The sequence below is a fragment of the Beta vulgaris genome, chromosome 3 (genome assembly GCF_026745355.1).
Source record: "Beta vulgaris subsp. vulgaris cultivar EL10 chromosome 3, EL10.2, whole genome shotgun sequence".
Classification (NCBI taxonomy): Eukaryota; Viridiplantae; Streptophyta; class Magnoliopsida; order Caryophyllales; family Amaranthaceae; genus Beta; species Beta vulgaris.
This window is the reverse complement of record NC_079204.1, coordinates 48,066,989-48,070,127: the sequence shown is the minus strand read 5'-3', so window position 1 is coordinate 48,070,127 and position 3,139 is coordinate 48,066,989. Positions and strand designations below refer to the sequence as shown.

Below are 3,139 nucleotides of genomic sequence, written 5' to 3'. Positions count from 1 at the left end.
AGATCTTAAATCAATCTTCGAGAAGATAGTTGCACCTCGAAGTTGGTCGAAAAGATCATCAATACGAGGCAATGGATATTTATTCTTGATGGTGATCTTGTTCAACTCTCGATAATCAATGCACAACCTCATGCTTCCATCTTTCTTCTTGACAAATAGAACTGGTGCACCCCATGGCGACACACTAGGTCGAATATACCCCTTCACGAGTAATTCATCTAGTTGCTTTTTCAGTTCTTGTAACTCAGCAGGTGCCATTCGATAAGGTGCCTTGGAGATAGGAGCAGATCCAGGAACGAGGTCAATGCTGAAATCTATTTCTCTTTCTGGTGGCATGCCAGGTATCTCTTCCGGAAATACATCAGGGTACTCACAAACTATGGAATATCGGATAACGAGGGTTCAGTTTGGTTAGGTCTACCACACTACATAGGTATCCGTAATGACCCTTTGAAAGTAACTTGAAGGCTTTCAAGGATGAGATGATTTCAGGTTTGGGTTGGACTTTTCTTCTTCGATAAGAAACCTTACACCCATCTGGCTTCCTAAGGGTTATTTCATGGTTAAGGCAATTTATGTCTGCTTTGTACTTGACAACCAATTCATTCCCAATATCACATCCAAAGTCGGTTAATTCAAATTGAATGAGGTCTACTTGAAATTCACATCCCCTATAAGAATAGGACAATTTCTATACATGACATCACATAAGATGGATTCACCATTAGGGATGGTGCCGACATGGCAGAGAATTCAGAGCATGGTTTTGCATTCAAGCTTCTAGAAAATGCACTAGATATAAACGAATGGGAAGCTCCAGAATCGAAAAGGACATAAGCAGGTACAGAGTTGACAGGAAAAGTACCAGTAATGACAGTATCATCTGCCTCTGCTTCATCACGCTGCATCATAAAGACTCTTCCAGCCTGCGGGGGTCCACGTGGAGGGTTCTTATTTGCGTTGCCTGCATTTCCACCATAGCCAGACATCTGGCCGTTTCTTTGACCACGATTCGCAACATTTCCACTTCGCCAATCTGGAATTGGACAATTTTTAATCATATGACCTGGTTTACCACATCGATAACACTGATCACTTCCCCTACGACATTCATTCGTCATGTGGCCTTGTCTTCCGCATTTGTTGCATCGAGGAATTTGCTTCTGATCGTTTCCCGAATATCCCGTGTTTGGCTTTTTGTTGAAGTTGTTGTTGGAGTGGCTTTCATGAGATTTAGCTTTTCTTTTTCCACCCTCATACACTTCCTTTCGCAGCTTCATTTTCCTTTCAACATTGATAGCCCGGTCATATAGCTCTTGATAAGACTTACTCATATTTGCAGCAAGCCTTTCTTGAAGATCCAGGTTCAAACCTCCTTCAAATCGATTCATCCTTTGACGATCCGTAGACACAGATCAGGAGCAAATCGAGCTAACTCATTGAATTTCACAGCATATTCCAGAACTGACATACCCCTTTGCCTCAGATGGATAAACTCAGATTCCATCTGGAGTTGCAGAGACTGAGGGTAAAACTGGTTTCTCATAGCCTCCTTAAACCTTCCCATCCAAATCCAGGTTGATTCTGCATCTCTCTAGCAGTCTTCCACCACAGATCAGCTTGCCCTTTTAAGTAGAATACAGCAAAGTTAACTTTCCACTTGTCGGACACTGGGTGGCATCAAAGAGTTTCTCCATGCCATTCAACCATTCCTCAAACTCGGTGGGGTCAGGCTTTCCATCATAAGTAGGCGGCTTGTGAGCAGAAAACCTTTTGAACATATTGGAGCATTCTTCCTGCTCCGTCTTGGCCCTTGGTCGGTTTCCTTGCAAGAATTCCATCATCAGCTTCATCATATCCACCTGATTTCCGTTAGCATTTTTAGTCGTTTCTTCGAAAACAGGGTCACTTCGCAAGGTATCTAGCCTTTGCCTCATTTCTTCAAGTGTGACTTCGGGCCCATGGGTTCCACTTACACTTGTTGCCATGTTCTAAAACATCACATATTCCATGTGCATAACATGTTAAGCGAGGCATAGACGTCATCGTAAAAATAATATAAAAATATTCCCTTCCCCGATCCTAACACTCACACTCATTTTCATTTTCAAACACTTATTAACTACACCATTTAGTATTCATCTTATTATATTATATGAACCCTATACTTATGGTGATGACTCTCGTTTTACTAGATTACTTTACCATTTATTTCTAATTTAAGTAAAACCTTTGAGATTTTACTTGAGGCATCGAGAACCGTTGCTCTGATACCAACCTGTAACGCCCCGACCTCTAATCATCGTTTATAGTTAATTAATCGATTATTAGCAGCGGAACCTAGATGTCGGTCGTTACCGCCGTACTTTCCATAAGGAAAATACAAGGCAACATAAAATCATAAACTTAAACACTTCATAACATGAAGCATAATATAGGTCCAACATTAGTCTTAATTAATAAAAACTTAGTTACTAATCAGAGTTTTGACATAAACTTAAATTAAAACCATGAGAGTCTAGATAATCTAGATATTAATTAAATCCTCACTGCTACGCCATCCCGTTATCACCATCGGTACCTAAAACATAAAACAAAACGTCGTGAGCCGAGGCTCAGTAACATACTACTCTAACATCGTAAATTCATTTCACATCATTTTAGTTAAAAACAGGGAGAATAGAATAAGTAAAACATTTCACAAACATATCATATCATGTTACATTATCTTCTTTATCATGTTCATCATCATGTATATTTTACTTTGGTAACTTGGCTAGTACAACGGAAGGGACGTCTCCCAAAACATCATAACATCATAAACGGAAGGCAGCCACCCGAGGACAAAAGCCCTCACTAAACGGAAGGTGGCGTTATTTGCCCAGATTGCGCGGTGCCACCCGAGGACAATAGCCCTCACTAAACGGAAGGTGGTTAACCGGCCGGAAGGTACGTGCACGACCCGGGATAACAGAATACTTGCCAAGAACCGTCTTTCACTTGAATTTATCATGTTTCATTGGTTTTAAGCATATCATCATCATCGTGAATAATTATATTCATTAATTTCATCATCATCATTTCATAGCATCATATCATCATATCATCATAACCATCATAAAACATTTCATTTCGATCC

At 40.3% G+C, this 3,139-nt stretch overlaps 1 protein-coding gene across 1 annotated transcript; it reads right to left on the bottom strand.

Moving 5' to 3' along the window:
• Positions 1–671: 671 nt before the first annotated feature.
• LOC130590832 (uncharacterized) lies at positions 672–1,391 on the bottom strand. The gene has a single exon (XM_057393403.1). The coding sequence runs from the start codon at positions 1,389–1,391 to the stop codon at positions 672–674; it is 720 nt and encodes a 239-aa protein (XP_057249386.1).
• Between the last annotated feature and the right edge of the window lie 1,748 nt (positions 1,392–3,139).

Coding starts and splice junctions, on each gene's coding strand:
- LOC130590832 (XM_057393403.1), bottom strand. CDS start 1,391: ATGAATCGATTTGAAGGAGGTTTGAACCTGGATCTTCAAGAAAGGCTT.